Raw genomic sequence first — 18,869 nt, forward strand, 5'->3', positions numbered from 1 at the left:
CTTGGCTAGCTGCTAGCATACACTGTATGCTAGGTTAGAAGAAGTTGGGGACAACTGCTCTTTACTTTGTTACTTACTTAAACATGTCTTTTTATATATGTTTAAGACTGCAAAGCATTTTTTCAGTTGTCTTTTAACCTACATAAGTAGATTTTTAAATGTGAACACTGGGGTAGACACCTTTTGAGAGTCCTGGGGTTTTTTTCAGTGGCCGTGACAAAAGCTAGCAAATTTTGTTGCTAACACTATGCTCAAAACAACTGTTGGGCATCTGGTGTTCAGATTTATTTTATTTTTTTGGATTGACACTACCAGTAACTATGATCCAGTTAAGACAACAAATGGTGAAACAACTAAGAGAAAACTAGTCGAAGGAGATTTTCAGAAGGCTTTTTCACCCAGGTATTTTTCAACATTACTGAAATTATTATGGAAATTATCCATCTATAACATTTAATATGTATAATCTCAATATGTTTTGGGGCTTAAAAATCAAACATTGCTTCAGATTTGCAGACTGTTTTTCACAATAATAATAATAATAATTAACTGAATAATGTAATGAGTGTTTTTAAGCATTACTGATAAATCAATGCATTTTTTCAATTTCTGAGTATTTGCTAAATAGAACATCTATAATAATTTTTTTTTTTTTTTTTTTTTTTAAATAGAATTCAATTCACATTTGGGTAAATAGTCCCTTGGCTGTGGGTGGCAGTGGAGATTTCTCATATGTTCTGGTGATCACAGGTCAAGAAAAAACAAGCTCTTGAATGTAGGCAGGCGTTCAAAGGGCTGTAAAACCAAAACAGTAAGCAGTATGGACCATACGGACAGATAAAGACAAAGCATTTGTCACTTAAATCAGACACTACTTTTAATTGTTTTGACATGCAGTTTATTTGGTGTTCCACAGTTTAAAAATCAGGTGGTAGTTTTTCAAACGTACATACAAGACAACAAAAAAACAATTAATTGATACTCACCTATGTGCATCTCATTTTTTTTTTTAAACATTTTTAGTCATAGTACATTTCAAAAGCAATGACATGATTTTATAATTAGGTATTTTATTCCAGCGCCTAAAACAAAAAGTCTAGCTTGAGTAAAGAAATTGGCACTACGTGTAATCACACCATGCAAAGTGAGCTTTCTTTCACAGCTGATAGTGTATAGACTGCATGTACCTGTGAAGCACACTGTAAAGCAAACCTTTCACTGTCACTGTTAGACTGTGCTTCACACACACTCGTTAAAGGTCTGCAGTACTTAGAAACATTCCTAAGTATCATATCAAGTATGTTTATATATGTTAATTAAGAGTAAGAAACACACTGAATAAAATGGCAGACATGCTGCACCTTTGGGAGTGAGCAGACAGTGATAACAGAGCTTCAGTTGATAAATAATGCCATGGAGATTTAAGATATGTGTCAAATTTCTCAGCAGAATTGATGAAAAACAGGGTAAAAATAATTTTACATTTAAAATGATCCACCATGTCTTTTGTGATATAACCACTGGGCGGCGCCAGAGTTTGAAATTTCAATAGAATTGCAAATTTATTAATTTTTTCATCTTCTTCTCTTCTGAAGACGTCCTCAGTGAAGAAATCTGAATGTCAGTGATAGTGAAACCAGCAGGTTTACAGCTTTAGGCGACAGCAGGTTTAGCAGCGTATGTAAGTGAACTGTAGCCTCCATGATTGGGTGTATGCCCATCTGATGTAACTATGGGCCAATAAAGAGTGGCAACAACTCAAGTACTCAACGGACGTCACACATGGCAGCTTTTCTAGGGCAGCAACGTTACATTTTGAGGCACGCTCATCTCAGACTTTCTACCTGCTACCTTTTGCTAAACTTGTGTTGCTGAAAGCTTTTTTTATTTTTTTTACCAACAAGCAGTTTCAGGAAACCTCAGCGAAACCTCAGTGTTTTCCTGTGATCTGTCTGTGGTTTCTGTCAGCGGCACACCAAGAAAGACGTGAAAACGCTCATGGAAAAAAAACATTTCCAGCCTGTTTATCTTTCTGCTGTGGGGGGTTGGGTTGGGGGGGGGGTTTACAGGAAGTAAAGGGGGGTAGGCTTGTGGGAAATAGAAGTCAAACATTGGTGATGTATTGATATTTCAGCATCGCTGCACTTACTCGTGCTTATGCGTGCATAGCGGGAGTCGCTGTCCTCTGCAAGCGAGCACAGTGTGAATCTGAATGAGCAGCAGGAAGAGGTGAAGGTTACAAACTGCTGGAGTCGGGTCACTTTCGATCATTCCCTTGAGACACAGACAGCGCAGCTGATTCCCGATCAGCTCCCACATCACCCTTGAGCTTTGCTGTGAATTGAGAGTTTGGCCAATGCCTCCGTGATCCTTCTCCGCGCCTTGCTGGTAAACGGGGTTAAGCTGATACATGCCACTTATATTATTGCTTCTTATCCTTTTTTAAAAATATATCTGCATGTATCAGTGAAACCCTCATCTTTGCCCAAACTCTCTCTCTGCACGTGTCTCTCAGCTGCTCAGTAGGACGATGATGTAGATGAGAAGCAGGCAGATGAGGATGAGGGTGAAGTTGACGAACAGCTCCTGCAGGTTCCTCTTGGCCTGCGGGTTCACCTCGATCTGAGACGCTCGGCGAATGGCCGATTTGGTCATGTGCTGAACGCGCTCCATGAAGGCCGGTTACAGTTTGATCGGCTCGATTGGGAGACGAGGGAGTTCAGGTCAGGCTGCTGGGGCCTGTTGTTGTAGAGATGGGGGGGATGGGGGGGTGTTGATCTGAAGATGAGCTCGGGTCAGGTGGCAGTCGCTTTATCTTCTCTTTTCTAGTGGCGAAATAAAAAAAGAGACTGTTAAACACATGAAAAATGGGATTTCAGAATCACCCCAGGCCCTCGTCCCCTCATGCGACCTTTCCATATCAGCACTACATAGTGTGATGATAAGACGGCTGCTCAAGAGGCGCCAGCTGAGGCCTGATGATGTGTTAAGCTGGAGTGTAGTCTGAGTGGCAGCAACACAAATGTCATGACCACAGTCCTGGGACATGTTTGTAAAGAGGGAGGAGAAAAAAGTTTCTCATGACTTTATAATATGTTTTGTCCCCCCTCTGTCATTACATCCCAATCAGCTGGGGGTCGTAGATTGTAAGCAGAGTGCGTAAGCAGGAAATAAAAGCACGTCACACAGTGCAGCTGCAGGCTCTCGACACTGGCTTAAATCCCCTTTTGTCATCTGATCTGTGACTTTCCCCAGATCAGAGGCACCGTGACAAGGTTACCGTGCTCTCGCATTAGAGGCTCCTGCACACAGCGAAAAAAAGAAAAGAAAAATCTTCCCACTTGTGCATCGGCTGTGCCAAGGTCTTTTCTATTTTTAACAAGATTAAAATCCACACAGGCGCACCCCTGCTGGGTACATTGTACATTACATCCCGCATTACAAAAAGAGGCTCAGCGATCTACACACAGCTTAGGAACCTGAGAGCTTTGCTGCTAGAAGGTGTAGGTGTTAGGGTGGTAATCCAGGAGTTTGGAGGTCCTCTGTGCAAAGTTTCAAGTTTATCCTCAGGGGGGCGCCAAAGGAAAAGTGCCCCATACTGCATATATTATGACTTACGCTTATGATACTTGAATTGCACTTTTAAACTCTAATGTGCCATTTTTATTTTTTTTTTTAAATCTTGTTTCCTCGTGTCTGTAAAAATAAAAGCAAAAAGGCAGCCATGGCTATTTTTAATCATTTCACTTTTTTCCTTCCACCCCCGTAATCTTCCTCTGAGTCACTCATTATCACTTGACATGTTGACACTTGTGCACACAGTTTCTCAGACCCCACGGGTTAACTCTCCAGCCCGCTTGATCAGACCTCACTGAAGTGGAGCGTAGCGTGGCTCTGGAAGAAGGAGGTTTGAGGGGTTTCATTTCTGGAGTAATCGACCGGTACACAGTCGTGTCTTAGCTTTGACCTGTGTGTAGAGGCGTACTGACAGAGTTCATTAATTCAGCGTATTAACCTGATTAAAGAAGAAAAAGACACTAAAATCTGCTGTTTTCATGCCAGGTGACGAGCACAGAATTGCTGATTGTGTCCTGCATGTGTCTTTCTCATCATCATCACCTGTTTTATCTCATGCCCATGTTTGACCAGCTCCTCAGGACGTACATATGCTGTTTCATCAACACAAGCAATCACTGTTACTCATAAATCCTCCAAGTCTCTGTATGTCCTCGAACAAATGCACCAAGAATGATCAGAAAGTAATCAGGCTGAACTTTTCCTCTCATCTGTTTATGATTTTTCTTCTTTTCTTCCACCCCACAGAAGCAGCCAGTGAAACTCCTCTTTCTATCAGTGTGAAGAGATTTAACTACACATTGAATCCCTGACATATATTAATATAAGAGAACGAGGAGTGGTTTCAACAGTACGTCTCTTTATCTACGTGATAAAATAATGCTGCTGTAGTAAATGAAAGAAATCTGTCTGTGCTGAGTCTGTGCTTAGACAAATCTGGTCCTCAGGCCTTATGTTTGACACCCATGATTTAGAGCGTTTGCGTTCAGTCTGGACTTTTAAACTCATTAGATTCTAAATATTTGGCTCCATGTAGAAGTAGGCTTTGACTTTATCAGCTATGGAGCTTCAGGGTGGCCTGAAAGGGACAGGCTGAAAGTCCTGTTTGGTTTGGGTCAACAGGTGGCGCTCTTTCAGCTCATTATTTGTGATTAAAGGGTTTTTATTGAGGTATTGTCTGTAAACACAACACCTCAAAATGTTTTGTATCCATGCTGGTAAAATGTTGTATGGGTGTAGAGCGGGGTCATGTCGTCCACTGAGGTCTTCAAGGTCAACTCAAAGATTTATTGGTCGAAAATTGACAAAAAGCCTTAAAACTTACTGATTCTTACAAGTCAACATATAAAAAGTACAGTATAAAGATTTAAAATGTCTTGTCACATTTGACCTCTGACCTCTTCTTCAAGGTCAGCAGATTGATCTGAAGGTCAAAGTGCTAATAATGCTAAATAGAACTATTTAAAATGACAGAAAGCTTTCAGACTGACACAACTATGCTTTTTGAGTATAGCTGACACAGGTTATAAAATACAAAACTATTTAAACACATGTGCAATCCTCACGAATAAGTATTATGTTTGTTTTTTTAAACCAAATAAACTTTTTTTTCACTTCATATTTATCACTAAAAATGTCCATTTTTACTAAACAGTAAAATGAATTTCCTCAGCTCCATCTAGTGGTCTGCAGACAAACTGTGTTTGGACTGAAGCAATCAAGAAAAATCTTTGCTTGTGCGTCTTCTGCACAGACGGTTTGTATTCTGGGCTTCCCTCTGACAGCAGCTCAAACTACACCTATAGAAATTAATATTCATCCGCCCCGGTGTTTCCCTGCCCCGCTCTGTTCCTCTCAATCATCCTGTGCCCGAGGTCATGAGCCTTCCACTTCCACTCATCCTTCTCTCCTCCTTGCTTCCTTTCTCACTTTTTATATGAGAAATTAGCATTTTTGTGCAGCTTGTAGTTTGACCTTTGAGGTGAAATTACATTCTCTCTGTATGTCAGTCTGCACACCGCGTGTCTGATAACAAGCGAGCCACCGCTGCTCGGCTTCATCCTCGGCTGGTCTGCAGCCGCATCATTATAAACTGAGCTCTGTCAGTCAGCCAGGCTGTGCTTTTCTTTCTTGTGTCTAGAGTGCAAATAATCTTCATTTCCACTGCACAAAATGAGTGAAAATGAAATGTTGACAGTAGATATAAAGCTTTCATCTTTTTTGGCCCACACAGGCACACCTACATCCTGATGCAGTGCATACATCTATTTTCTTATTTTCAGCAAGCTCTTTACTCGTCATCATTTCCTACTTTGCTTCTTAGCCTGTTTATACATCTCAAGTGGCTTAGGGCCAAATGTGTCACAGGAAACATGGTCTAGCTAACTTCACAAACACAACACCTTTATTTAGGTTGAAGCTGTGGCCTTTATTTCAGTGGTAATTTTGTAGTTTAATGGAACACATGAGCCACTGTGTCAGCCCCAAAAGGGCTACTGATTAAACCTGAGGGATTATAATATTTATTAATAAGCTCCCAGGCTTCTAAAAGTGTTGGTGATAAAGGATCATTAGCTGAATGCTATCTTGTGTCCTAACCAAAAGTCAATAATCTCAAAGCAACACCTGATGGATTCAATTTCAAATTATTCCAACAAATCAAATCAAAAGAGGAGTCTAGGTTAACTGTAATTTCCCATCTTAGCCACGTCCTTTAATATGGAGAAGGCCCCAAAAAGTAAGCAGTAGATCATTTGGGTGATATTATTTTACCTCCTGCAGTTTCAGTAAAGCGGGTTAGGAAATGAATCTATGTTTTACTTTACTGTACCATTCTGCTGCTACTTTTGAAATTTATCTAAAAGGCCTCACGCAAAAAACACAGTGCATTTAATCATTTGATTAGCTTATTTGTATTTACCGTGCAAAGCTCGAGGAGAAATCTGTTTTTATTTTTAGATTATCACCGTTAAAGTGCAGATTGCTCCTCTGGGCTGCTGAAAGGACCGCGTTGTCCTATAAACACAATCAGCTGTTGTTAGCCGTTCTTGCCAAGCGATAGATTTCTCCAGTGTGACCAACACAGAAGTGGAAAATAATGGTGCTGATGTTACTGGTAATAAAGTTTTTAGAGATGGAAATAGTTTCAAAATAAACTGAAATAAACTGAATTAATCTTCTGTTTTTCTCCTGTGAGTTTTGTCGCTGTGTGCCAGAGCGCGCAGGTACATGCACGCCACTTTCTGCCCACTCTAGAGGCTAAAGTGACACTAAAAATAAGTCATTAGCGATGCTTTTTGTCTTTGCAATCAACATCAGCACTTGCAAGAGAAGTAGCTGGTGTAATGTTAGCATTTCCTCTTAGAAAATGATTGACAGCTGTGAAGTATGTAGGTTAGACAGATGCATGGGCTTACTGATGTTGTCCTGCTACTCTAATTGGGTCATGGCTAGCTGCACCCACTCCTTGATAGCAGCTGTTGGGAGCCAATACCTCACATAAATCACTTTAAATTTGGCAGCATATATATATATATGTACAAAATTTAAGGTCTTTATCATAAATAAACATGTCTAAAAATATATACATGTGTAATATTGCATTGTATAGCATGATATAAACATAGTTTCATAGTATTAAATATAATTGATTTCTTTTTTTACCAACTGTTGTGTATTTTGCATTTGTCACATGTCAGAAAGAAAATCTTACCACCCACTTCTTTCTAGTGTTGCTTTTTTGTGCGTAACTCGCTCCATGTACTGTATCTCCTTGAGAGGTCATTGTGAAGTAAAGATACATCTAAAAGTATCTTAAAATTTTTTTCTTCTTAATATTTTTTTAATGGAAACACATCTAGAAATAGAATAAGATTATCAAATGGAGCAAAAAAAAAAAAAGAAATACAGTGAATTCTCCTGGACCACACTGGGAAATATTGTATATCGTACTGCAGCATTAAGTATTACTAAGATAGAGTTGATTTGACTCCTCAGTGCTTTTAAATAAAATCATGTGTTCGGGATAGGAATGTAAGAATCTGGGATAAGTCTTTATCCCTCTGGGAGTTTTAGCCCAGTCCCTGTTCCCCCTGCTTCTCTCTACAAAGCTGTATTTACTGTAAGTGAGCAATGACTTTATAAGAATCAGTGATTCATATCGTGCTCCTTAATATCTTAACATAAAACATCTCCTGTAACCGTTTAACTTCTGCAAGTACAAATGTCCTTTATGTCCCTAACCAGTTAAGTACCTGACTCAAATAACTCAGCTACCAATAATAATACGTTTTAATGACTCTTCTTATCACAAGATTTACCCTACTGGGCTTTTATCCTGTCTGTATCATCATTTGTCATCATCAACTCTCTGTCAGCCTTCCTACAGAGCAGCTCAGAGGATGCTGGCTCTTACCTTTCAGATGAGAAGAGAGCTGGTTGGAGTTTGAGAGAGAAATGTCAGATATGCCGTCCTCTCCAAGGCTGTAAACACAGTGAGAGATGGAGAGAGAGGGAGGGAGGGGAGAAATAAAGGAGAGAGAGAGAGAGGCAGGACATCCCAGCAAAGATTTCAGGAGAGTGGGGATACCAAATTTGTATTAGGGCTCCTGAATTATACATGCAGCCACCGGCACGTACCGCTGCATTTCAGGGTTCAAGTTTGGGTGAGAGTTCTGAAAGCTGAGATCGCGAGGTCATTCCCTCGTTTAAAACAACTCAGTCATATACGCAGACGTTACAATACTTTTTGTTTCTGGCTCTGTAATAGTTTATTATTGATGATGCAGTATTACTGTTCATTTAAGATTTTTCAGGGAAAGCATGGTAATGCTCTTAAGCTCTCTGGGCTAAATGGCTGACGTATTAGCCACACTCCTAGAGCAGATTTGTTTTCTGGGAAAATTATTTTGGGAAATGTGGAAAATTTGCCAGCTTTAGAAGGACACCAGTCCTGTTGCACTGTGCCCATCTGTGAAGAAAGAGATGCTTTATGTGTTACTGCCATGCCATCCTCACCATGCGTGCTTTCTTTATCCTTTCTTTAATGCATTAATGACGTGGCTGCTGGGAGGGGCCAAACACGTCCCTGCGATCACTTGAAATCTGGCTTCCGATCAAATACCACACCTAGACCACCCTATTGTCTTCATTATCCTGGCAGCCTGATATACACTTGGCACATGTGTTGTGCTTTTTGAACAGCTGATGACACCTCTAAATTTACAGTATACATTTGGCCATGACCACATCATTGATCCTCTGGGACCTTGAAATTGTTGAAGCAGCCACGAGAAAGTTATTTCTCTTCTATTGCTTAACTCGCTAACTCTGTGTTTCGCAGCTGGTGGAGAACAAACAGCAGATTTGTTTGCCTGGATGTGAATTTAATGTGTCACAGTAATACTTGTGAAAGCTAGTCTGCTTATCAGATCCATTCATTTTGAAGCTATTTTAAATTCGTTAGCTGTGAAGGTGGGTCTACCTGACATTGTATGAATTTCATTTAAAAAAGTATTTTTATCATTGTGTGTATGTGTGTTTGCGAAGTGTGTGAAGTCCTGGACAGCATCCTCCACTTTAGAGAAATCAGTCGAGACAAGGGTTTCAAAAAGAAGTCTGTAAAAAGTAAAAATAACCCCCCTGCTGTGGCCCAGAAAGCATTGCATCTGCCTTATAAGGGGAATCAGCATGTAAACAGGCTGTCAGTCACATACTGGGAAGTCTGCTTTGTTGATGTTGCTGGTCTCTACTCCACATGGATACACACTTCAAACAATCCGAGAACACGGGCAAGCAGATAGTTCTATCTTTTATGACAGCTGTATCTTTCCCAAACATGAAGGGGAACCTTGATCCTCCCTCTGGGAGACAGCTCCACTGTTTCAGGAACATTTGTAAATAGAAAATTAACATAATAATAAAATAATATCATATTAGCCGAGAGTCAAAAGCACAGTCAGAACTGTTCATGAAGAAGAATTTGTTGTGCACAAAATCATAAGAAAAGGACGTTTAGTAAGAAAGACTGAATTTAAATCTAAGGAGTAGTGGACGTGCTGTACTTGGGACATTATTTCCTGATGCATTCTGAAATCCAAAATTAGCCATTTATCTGGGGACTAAAAGGGTCCAGATGTTGTTGAATGTACAGATTATGAGTGTTCTTAAGAGACTGTTTTTAAGCCTGCTTGTCGTGATCCATGCAGGGTTAGTAACCTCTGAAAGTCTTTGGTTAGCCCCATTTAACCTGCAGGACTGTCTGGAGGCACCTGGGCCATCCTTTGCTACCTTGGATGAAAACTTTTGTCGACCCTGATTTCGTAACAGGGGAGAAAACTTGTCAAACAGTCAAAAATTATGACCGTCATCTCTAAAAGGCAGTCTGGAAAGTATCAGGTGGAGAAACCGGCTGCGCTGACTTCAACGGTGACGGGAAATTTTTAGAAGAGCTGATTGTTTTTTAAAGCCAGTAGCCAGATGATAATACACTGTCCAGCAGCTATGGATGGATAAACAGGGCTGGTTGTCAGAACTATAATGGTACAAAGTAATATGGAAATCAATACATTCAGTTTTCTTGGGTTATATTCGATCACTTGAGTTTTAAAAGTGTCCAAACACGTGACAGGCTATCACGTTTGGATAGACTATAGCAGTAACTCTCAAGGAATCAAGGACAGTTGAATTAACCCCTGCTAGCAACACTAAAATTGAAGCCTAAAAGGTATGTTTTCCAATAACTATGTAGTTAGAGGGATGACAGATATAGTGCAGATGGTCTTTTTAGAGTTGTTGAAGTTGCCATAAAGGTAGATTTCAAACTACTAACTAAAAATCTATCAGTAATTGCTCTAAAAAGTCAGTACTGATCTATTAGACGGACCGACTTTGGCATATGTAGGACAAAAAAGAATTTGGCATCAAGCTGATGTATTAATGTGAAATATATTTGACATATGCTAGGTATAGATTGATTTTTGGCAACAGAATATTACTGCTGATAATCAGCAGGCGGGCTTTCATTGGGCAGTGGTGAGGTGCCAGTGGCCGACTGAGGGTTAGAGCTCATTGTGTCTTTGTGTTTGTTTGATGCCAGGACTGAAGGGATAAATCTAACTCTAAGTCTGGAATGCGCAAATCATTTTCAGCTCCGAGGTGCTCTTGAGGTAGGCTCTCGCACATCTGAGAAAGCTCTTCAGCTGTGGACAGATCCAGCTCCTGCTGCACTGGACAGCCTCCAGGTGTGGAAGTGTGGGAGTGGGAACACTCCTGAAACTGGGCCCACTGCTGTCACTGGAAGTCTAAAAATAACACTCTTGGCAAAAATAATCGCTTCTCTCCTGTTATGTAAAGTCCTTTGAAAGTGATGATAAATATTTGCGTTTATCTGGTAGATTAAGTGTCTCTGCACTTAATTTTCATTGTCATCATCATGTTCTGTCTTGCCTTCATGAGCACACAGAGCCTTTATGTCCAGCTGAAAAGTAATTATAAAATCTCTTACACTAGGAAAATAGTTTCCTCCTTTTTTTTTTTTTTTTTTAAATCCCTAGAGTGGTGCAGCTCTGCAGCCTTACATGGTGAAATACCAGACTGCTCTAACCCACGACTAGCAAGACAGAAAGATTCAGAGGGAAAGAAACAGCTTGACTCATATAAAGAAAACCACAGCAGGGCAGAGAAAACAGACAGAGCTGCTGCTGCTACCAGTCAGAAGTCAGAGATTTGCTCTTTTAAACAGAGACGCAAAAAGAAAATACTGCACTTTAAACTTTTGTGGTTAAACCTGTAATGAACACACCTGGCCCTTTCTCTAGCAGTCTAAGGTTTTGCACTCACTCAAAATTCTCGCTGCGCACATACAAAGAAAATATATTTGAGTAGAAGCTTTCATGTTCCCCAGAGGATGAACTTCTTGTATTATAGATTTTTTTCATAAACTGTATAATGAATTTTAATGATCTGAAGTACATCCACAGGCCCTGAGTGTTGGATCTGAATGACAGCAGCTCAAAGACAACAACAATGTATGCAAGATTTGACACTTGGCAGCCATCTTGAAATGTAACCTGGCAATTAATTATGAGATATTTTGAAGCATTTTCTAAATTAACAGTAGCATCTGTAGAATCGGTCACGGGTCTGACACATAGAGACAGACATCCATTCACACTCACGTTTGCACCTTCCAGAGATTTCAGTGGAGGTGCTTGTGGTTAAACCTGTAATGAACACACTTGTCTTTGAGCAGATCTCATCACCACTGCAGTTATTTCTGTTACGTTCTGCTAGCCACCAAAATGAAATAAAGGGCGACAGGTACGCCCATACCTTGCACTTAGGCAAAATACAGCCAGGTGGTTGGAGCTGGTCCATGGACTATTTTAATCCAGGCGAAGATCCCCTAAAAAATGGAAACAAACAATATCCAGAAGACAACAAAAAGTCAGTATTAGGCCTCAGTCACACAGGCAAGAGACTAATCCGAGACCCCCCGGTCAATATTCCCTGATTGTTTGGTAAAAGAAATTGGTGATGAAGAGGTATTTAGTGGTACCCTAAAAACCTCTTTGCAATTGCTTTAGTTGCTTGCAAATTGCTGCAGATTTGTCTGCAAGCACTTGTAAACTATTCACCGAGCAGTGGTAAAACTTCAAAAGTTGCAACTCAAACCAGAAACAGAGATTGTCCCTCTTCGGAGTACAACTTGCGCTTTTTGATTAAAGTGTTGGTTTCTGTTGTAAAGCACAACGTTTGCTTTCAAGGCTAACAGTCTCCATTTCTGGTTTGTGTCACTCTTTTCATTGTTTCACTATCACTCGGCGTCTTCCCTGCAAACTTCGGGTACCCACAGCAATCTGCCACTGATCAAAGTAATGAAAAAAAGAGGTTTTAGGTCCAGCAGCTTCTTTGAAAATTTGCTATATTAACAACTAATGATTTCACATGATAATAGTCAGCAACCCCCAACCACCACTGTCCAATACATAGGTTTACCTGCTGACCAGAGATTTCCAAGCAGTCACTGACCAGTCTGAGACCAGTCCTTGGGTCAGTAAACCTGGGCATGAATAACTACAGTGAACGTGAACAGCAGCAATGTTTGTAGGGTTATTGACGTTGGGCTAGCTGGCACACAATGGTCTGCTACCTGGTGTCTAGCTACAGAGCTATGGTTAGGATAATATAAACACATTAGCAGAGCAAAGATGGAGGACGAATGGGAAGGTTCTGAGGGGCAGAGACGAGTGGCAGGAAAAAGATGCTAAAAACAGACCAAACTTCAGTCAAGCGAACATCTGTGATGATCCATCTGTCACACCAGGTGAGTCACTAGTACATGAAAAATTCATATACCACTTGAGCTATAGGACCCAGAAGCACAGCTGATATGTCATCACTTAACGAGTGGATAGTGTCATCCAAGAGTGACCACTTCTTGATGTGCACAACAATGCTCCAGTTACTCACTCATCTCACAGCTACTTCACACATAATAACCACACATTGTTGAAAACAAGTATGTAAGTGGAATTCCTGAAATACTGCACGCAGACAGAGAGAGTGGGGCAGATCGCCAGCATTCACACGCCGTGCTCATGCAGTGGTTTGTGTGGATGTTAGTGAACATGGGAGGATGGCTGTGAAGTTTGCACTGGAACCAGGAGAAGAATTCTATAATATATCATGGATAAGTCTATAATATATACTTACATACTTCATAGAATAAGTATTGAGTAAGCATTCGCTAACAAAAGGCAGCTGTCTTTCATCATCGAGCTAATATACATGCTAACTGATTACATATTAGCAGATTTTCCTAGCATTCATTAGGCTTTCTAAACCTTCTTTGTCATTCTGTTGATAAAGTTGTCCTAATTATGCATATTGATGTATGGATGCATGCATAGATGGGCAAATAGAGGATAACAGAGGGTGAGGGCATTTTAGGGGTGAAGAGGGATGGAGGAAGGGTTTACCCCATCAGCTGTGTTTACACTGGAAGACTTAATGCTGCTGTTGGCGGCTTCACACACATTCTCTCACTCTCGCTCTTTCTTTCTTCCTCCTCTCTGTTCTCCAGATATAGCCAGCTATGCAGAGAAGCCCACAACTAGCTTCTCCCCAGAGGCCCCGTCTAAGAGCAGGCTTTATCTGATATGGGCTTCTGAGGAACAATGCTAACAACTGACACGCAGCAACAGCTCTCTTCTCCGACTCACTCTAATGACATTAACGTGTTTCTGGAGCCATGATTAGATTTCGAAAAATCACATTTAGAAACTCAGGTGGGTTAAAGAGTTTTATTGAGCATTTGCAGGCAATATATACTTGAATCCTTCGTCACCAGTGGGGCTAAATATGTGAAATGCCTTGCTTTCAATAGCGGATGATGTACACCTAAAAGATCTTGAAAGGACTGCCAAGCTCAGGTTTTAGCCAAGTTAAAATTAATCATCAATCCTTTACTGAGCAGGGTTGCAAAGCATGTCCTGGCATTTCTCACACAGCAATTTCTTCATCAGTATTCACGCTAATGCACTCAGCCTAATGTGATTACAAGACTGCTCCAATTGCACAGACCACATACACCTTGGTCTGATCTAATTTTAATGACTTGTTTGGATCTTTAATGTCTGCAATTAAGACCTGCAGTGATTTTAATATTTAAATGGCAGTGGGAGATGCACGTTTGGGTGTGTGTGCCTGTGTGTAGGTGCTGATGTCACATGTTATGTATATGAGCTGTCAGCTGAACAGCTAAAAAATGTGTCATTTATATACAGTTGATCCAGTAGTTTCTTTACATTTTAGTGGTTTTTAGGAGGTGCAGGCAACACAGTTACTGTATGTGTGACATGATCAGTCCTGACATGAAGGAAGGGAAAGCCTCTTTGAGCCTGTAGGGAAACATGTCAGCCTGAATGATCAACAAATGACACATACAGGAAAGTGATTTTTCCTGTGATACACTGATTGTGAAATTCTGAGCTAATGCCTTTTTTAGGAATTGCAATTTATCCACTGTCAATGCTAATATATTTTTCTGAGTATTTAGTATGTTTTTGTTGTTCTCTATCCCTCTCTTTGTGCCATAGAAACAAGGAAATCTTTCAGCTCTTTGTGACATCAGATAATTATTATTTATGCATCTTAATAATTAATATCTGTTGGGAAAAACTCATGTTCAGACCAAATATCTGTGGAAGTTCTGTGTGGAATTTGATACTGATGTTACAGCAGTACACTCTATGTCAGTTCTAAAGTTTTACATATCAGGACGTAATAAAACATTATCTGGTCCTTACCTTAAAATGAGATAAATACAGCCTGAGATGAACAACAACTACTGGTTCCATAGGGATTAGGAGGGTAAGCGTTAGTGAATTTCCCATAATGCATTGTGCCACATCTGGCAAATGTCAAACATAGCATATGAGCACAAACACCTCATACCAACCGTGAGCACGGTGGTGGAGGAGTGATGATTTGGGCTTGGACACCCTGCAGTCATTGAGTTGACGACGAACTCATGTGAATACCAAATATTCTAGAGTCAAACTGAGATCATCTGTTCAACAAACAAAGCTTGGTCAAAACTGAGTCATGCAACAGGACAGTGATACCAAGCACAGCAGCAAATCTACAATGAAAAAAAGGAAAAGAATGAAGGTAAAGTCCAGACCTCAACCCAGTTGAAACGCCGTGTGTGACGTTGAGAGAGCTCAATGAACTGAAGCAACAACGTAAAGAAGAGTCTGCTGAAAGTTAAAGACCTGGTAAGAACTAACTAATGTTTTGTGTCTTGATATGTAAAACCTTAGAGGTTGGATTATTTTTTCCCCCATTAATGATATTTTATATTTTACTCATTTTTTTAACTATATGTTTATATATTTAAACTCTAAGTTTAACTCTGAGTTCTTGGCTGGCAAAGTTTAATCTCTTAGCTGCCTTTCTTAAAGAGTAATTTTACTCATGGCCTTATAGGCTTATGCCAGCGGGTGTATTAGTGTAGCACATGTCCCACAGTTAAACATGTGTGTCCTTGCAGAGGCTTGTGTTCAACCCCACCCTGAACCATGAGTGCACAAGGCATCAAAGACCCCACGGGGTAAATCCTGCAGATGCCATGTTTTTGTAGCCAAAAACACTGATGTGAGATTGATTTTAGATTTCGGTGATTTTTGATTTGGTTCTTTTAACCTTTTCCAGAGTGTGGCTCAGAACATTTGGCTGGAGACGCCATAGTGTACATCCTGCAGACATGCAGGCTTAATCTCATAACTCTCTCAGCCTGCTGAGGCATCCTCAAGCAAAACACTGAATCCTTCACATCCCAGGGATACTGCACCGCTTAGATAAAGAGTTTCCTCCTCAGGGATCAAAAGTCCCACTGAAGAGCTACCAAACTCAGATACCAGTGGTGTCAGTGTTAAATTACTGTGAATCAAAAGCTCCCAATCTACTTAAATCAATCATTTAAATCTAGAGTAGCCATCATCCATCCCTATGACCTAATATCAAAAATACACTCAGTCTGAAGTATCCATCTGTCACATTGCCTTAAATAATCAACAAAGCCACCTCATCTAGCCAACTAAAATAAATCAGACACACTCAACCTGCTAAGAATGACACACCACAAATCCATCAGTGACAATAGCTGGCATCCTGCAGCCATTACAAATCCGGCCCACCTAAAGTGACTCAAATGACTTCTAACCGAGCCCCCTGATGGACCACAATGGCCAAAAGTAACCACAGCAGGCTACTGTTGTAGCACTAATCTGGCGCACTCATGGTCGGGCATCATACTTTTCAATAAACCTCATAAAATAAATGCTGCTGGGCCTCCCGATATAAATACCCCACAAATCCGCAGCACCTGATTGGCGTTGTCCCCTCTGTCACGTATCCAAAATAATCACTCAAATCCAATGAGTCCAAAGGACGGCATTCCCCGGAGATACCCGCGGACAATCGCTCAAATTCGGAATGTCCTGGGACACTCGTTCCTCTAAAAATAACGCAAAGCCAGTACACTGGAGTTTTGTGCGCACTTGTCAGGCATCTGAAAATGGAAACCCAGATTGACCTGCTGTATTCACTCTGATATCAGGACTGCAGTTTGGATTTTATACAAAGCGCTTGTCTGTGTCTAAGTCTGAAACACAGAAGTGAATTCATCTTCATATTTTAAGATTAAAAGCAGCTGGGACACTTAGCACTTAGCAATGCCAATAAAACCTAAAATTATCCCTCTTTTTGCTTCTCTTTGAGCTCCTCGTGAGGGAAGGTGAGAGCTACATGGTGGAGGAGCTGCTTTTTCCCCCAGAGATTACAAGGGAAAAATAGGAAATATGACGGCTAAACAATGATGTGCCGCCAGAATACAGACCTTCTTCGTGGCTTCACTTTTCTTGTGTGCTCATACATTAACTAGTGTTTATCTTTGTTGCAGACAAATGGGATTTGGGGCCAAAAACAAGGCCTGTAGTTTATACTTCCAGGAAACACAGAAAGGAAGCGACAGCTACTTTTCAGAATGGGACCCTCATTTAGGGGGAGTGCACTGAGTCACAGTAACTAGTGAAAGCGCTGATGTCACCACTGATGTTGTTGTTGTTACTGTTGCTAATGTTACTTGGCACTAAAATATCCTCTATCAGTCTGCCTCCTCGTCCTCCTCTCTTCTCTTCCTTTTTAAGGGAACAATCAAAGATTTTGCAGACATGGTAGAAGTTTCTTAAGCACTGGTTTTAGGTAAGACCTGCAAACATCATTGATATTACAATGACGTGATTCAGTTTAATTTAGTTTTATTTATATAGCAATAAATAAGAAAAAAAGTCAAATCAAGGTGCTTTATATTGTAAGATATATACCGTAGAATAATACAGAGAAAACTCAGTCAGATGAGCCAGCACTTGGCGACAGTGGGAAGGAAAAACTCAGTTTTAACAGGAAGAAACCTCCGGCAGAACCAGGCTCCAAGAGGGGCCATGCGCCTCAATGCATTGGTGGTTAGGGGAAGGAGACAGGACAATAGACACGCTGTCGAAGACAGTGAGAGATTATTAATAATTAATGATTCAATGCAGAGTGATTTAATAAACACATAGAGAGTGAAGAGGAAACACTCAGTATGTCAGATGTCTTCTGTGTTTTTAGGTGCTTAGCTTATTGCTATTCTTTTTAGTGAAAGAATAGCAATAAGCTATAAGCAATAAGCAATAAGCCATCCCCACACCCACCTGTGTGAGTCTGAAACCCAACAAGCAGCAAGTTACTGAGGGAAAGAGATACATCTTGACATGTAGTTGATTGACCCAAAAGTTCAACAAAAGAATCGGTGATCCAGTTTTGAAAAATCTATTATTACCAATGATTACAGGTAGTACGTGCCATACTTCCCACAAGCTTAACTAAATGTTCTTATCACTGGGCGTCATTAGCGCTCCGTGGGTGTTGTTTCCACTGGTACAATATCATGTCATCACATGGAGTCTATAAAAAGACTGTATTCACTAAGGCCTCTTCAAAAGTATAACAGACCTGACTGAACAGCTCTCTGACAGGGGTTCTCTGAAAAGACTTCCCTGTAATTTAGATGCCACGGTGTCTGTCTTTTACTTTCATGCTAATGAAGTGATGCATGTGTGGCAGGAAATGTGGGCTGACTCTTCAAACCTCCCCAGCGACTCCCTGCACTCTAAAGCCTCACACTGCACATGTGATGTGCACGACGGATTTATATTTCACTTAATATCACAGGGATCTCTGCTGTTTAGGTCACGCACTCAGAGTATGTGCTGGTCGAAGGTCATGCACCTCCGGGATCCACCTAAAAAAGGGGCCCAGGTGCCGCAGTTTAAATGTTCTGTTTAGTTTTAGGACAGTCTGTTCATCACCCCCCAGATGATCCAAAAGTGAGGACCACTCTGGTTTGACGCAGAGCAGATGAAATAAATGATTGGCTCTGGTTATTTAAAGCATTTTCATATGATGATGAACTCATCCGAAATGCTCCGATTGGCCGTTGCAATCAATGTAGCGGATTGCGATTGGATGCTGGGGTGTCTAAAGGGGTTTGTGTCCATCTGATGTACAGACGTGTTGGACCGGAGCAGCGGAAAAATAACTGCTCTATTTATAAAGGCCCATTTAACGGCAGAGGGTCATCTGTGTCCCTCAGAGGAACAGAGTCAGCCTGTCTCCATCACAAGATCACACCAGGACTCGTGGAAAGCAGAGAAAAGCTGTGTTTCAAGTTGACAGCCAATCAAATT

The 18,869-nt window shown here is 40.7% G+C and overlaps 1 protein-coding gene across 1 annotated transcript; it reads right to left on the reverse strand.

The window, feature by feature from the left end:
- Positions 1-875: 875 nt before the first annotated feature.
- Positions 876-8,125, reverse strand: pln (phospholamban). Its single transcript, XM_031741809.2, has 2 exons — positions 7,991-8,125; positions 876-2,825 (listed from the first exon to the last, which is right to left on the reverse strand). The coding sequence occupies exon 2, from the start codon at positions 2,671-2,673 to the stop codon at positions 2,512-2,514; it is 162 nt and encodes a 53-aa protein (XP_031597669.1). The 5' UTR covers positions 2,674-2,825; positions 7,991-8,125; the 3' UTR covers positions 876-2,511.
- Positions 8,126-18,869: the final 10,744 nt, after the last annotated feature.

Source organism: Oreochromis aureus, linkage group 23, assembly GCF_013358895.1.
Source record: "Oreochromis aureus strain Israel breed Guangdong linkage group 23, ZZ_aureus, whole genome shotgun sequence".
NCBI classification, from domain to species: domain Eukaryota; kingdom Metazoa; phylum Chordata; class Actinopteri; order Cichliformes; family Cichlidae; genus Oreochromis; species Oreochromis aureus.